General features: G+C 51.0%; 1 protein-coding gene across 1 annotated transcript in view; it reads left to right on the top strand.

Moving 5' to 3' along the window:
- Positions 1–1,199, top strand: part of CUNH19orf38 (chromosome unknown C19orf38 homolog) — a 13,748-nt gene that overhangs the window by 9,069 nt on the left and 3,480 nt on the right. The window contains exon 5 of the mRNA XM_023517989.1: positions 285–328. Coding sequence (XP_023373757.1) covers positions 285–328 — 44 coding nt within the window. The remainder of the gene's footprint in view (positions 1–284; positions 329–1,199) is intronic.

Genomic DNA, 1,199 nt, shown 5'->3' with positions numbered 1-1,199 from the left:
AAAAAAAAAAAAAAAAAAAAAACAAATAAGGAGACTTTCTATCTCTTAGTTTTTTTTTTCTCCCTGGCTGAGGGGCTATCACACAGTGTGACACCTCTGGGAATCTGTTTACTTCTCTTGCTGTTGCTTTCCCCTGTGCAGGCACATTTTGAGGGGGATTCATGGGTAGGTACGTGGGGAGTGAAGGCCGAGTATATTGAGTCTGGTTTGAGATCAAGGGTTTCTGGAACAAGCCTCCTGTCTCCAGGGGCACCCTAAAACACTTTCTCCTGAATCCCTTTCAGAGATCAAGAATCCTGCTGGGCCCAGATTAACTTCGCCACCACAGGTCTGTGCTTTCTCTCCTGGTTCCTGACCACACCCAGGCAAGATCGCCACCTCAAAAATCTCATCACCCACTACTTGAAGCTTTTCTGTGGCTGCTTGTTCCCCTTAGGGTCAAAATACATCCTCTCCATTTCTTCCCCTGGGTTCCCACCTTCTCTCCTTGCTCCAGTGTGAAAGTCAGCTCCTCCAGGAGTCTTCCCTGACTCCCTAGGCAGGGTTCGTGCTTGCTACTTAATTACGTGCCCCCAGACCCTCTCATTCTTCTTACCCCTCAGTGGGAACACAGTTTTCATTGTTGGGTGCCTGTGTTTAATATAGCCTCGCCTCTGGACAGAGAAACCCCCTCCAAGGTGTATATTTAGGGCATCCAGGGCCTGACCTGCCCTTCGGATGTGTCATTCTGCAGGTTCCACAAGGGGGCGCAAGGCAGCCAGTCCGGGATATGTGATGCTCTCCCGAAGGGACTTCCAGAAGATAAAGTCAATTGTCTGTACTACACATTTATTGAGTGCCTACTGTTTGCTAAGATCTGGAAATGGACCGGGTAGAGTAGTTCACGCCTGTAATTACAGTACTCTGGAAGGCTGAGGCGGGTGGATTGCTTGAGCTCAGGTGTTTGAGGCCAGCCTGAGCAAGAGCAAGACCCCATCTCTATTAAAAATAGAAAAGCTGGCTCGGGGCCTGTGGCTCAAGCGGCTAAGGCGCCAGCCACATACACCTAAGGTGGCGGGTTCGTATCTCCAGCCCGGGCCTGCCAAACAACAATGATGGCTGCAACCAAGAAATGGCCAGGCGCTGTGGTGGGCGCCTGTAGTCCCAGCTACTTGGGAGGCTGAGGCAGGAGACTCGCTTGAGCCCAGGAGTTGGAGGTT

Source organism: Otolemur garnettii, unplaced genomic scaffold (assembly GCF_000181295.1).
Source record: "Otolemur garnettii isolate 467f Iridium unplaced genomic scaffold, OtoGar3 scaffold00127, whole genome shotgun sequence".
In the NCBI taxonomy this organism is placed as follows: Eukaryota; Metazoa; Chordata; class Mammalia; order Primates; family Galagidae; genus Otolemur; species Otolemur garnettii.
Note: the sequence above shows the minus strand (reverse complement) of the source record. Positions and strands in the feature narration are given on the sequence as shown.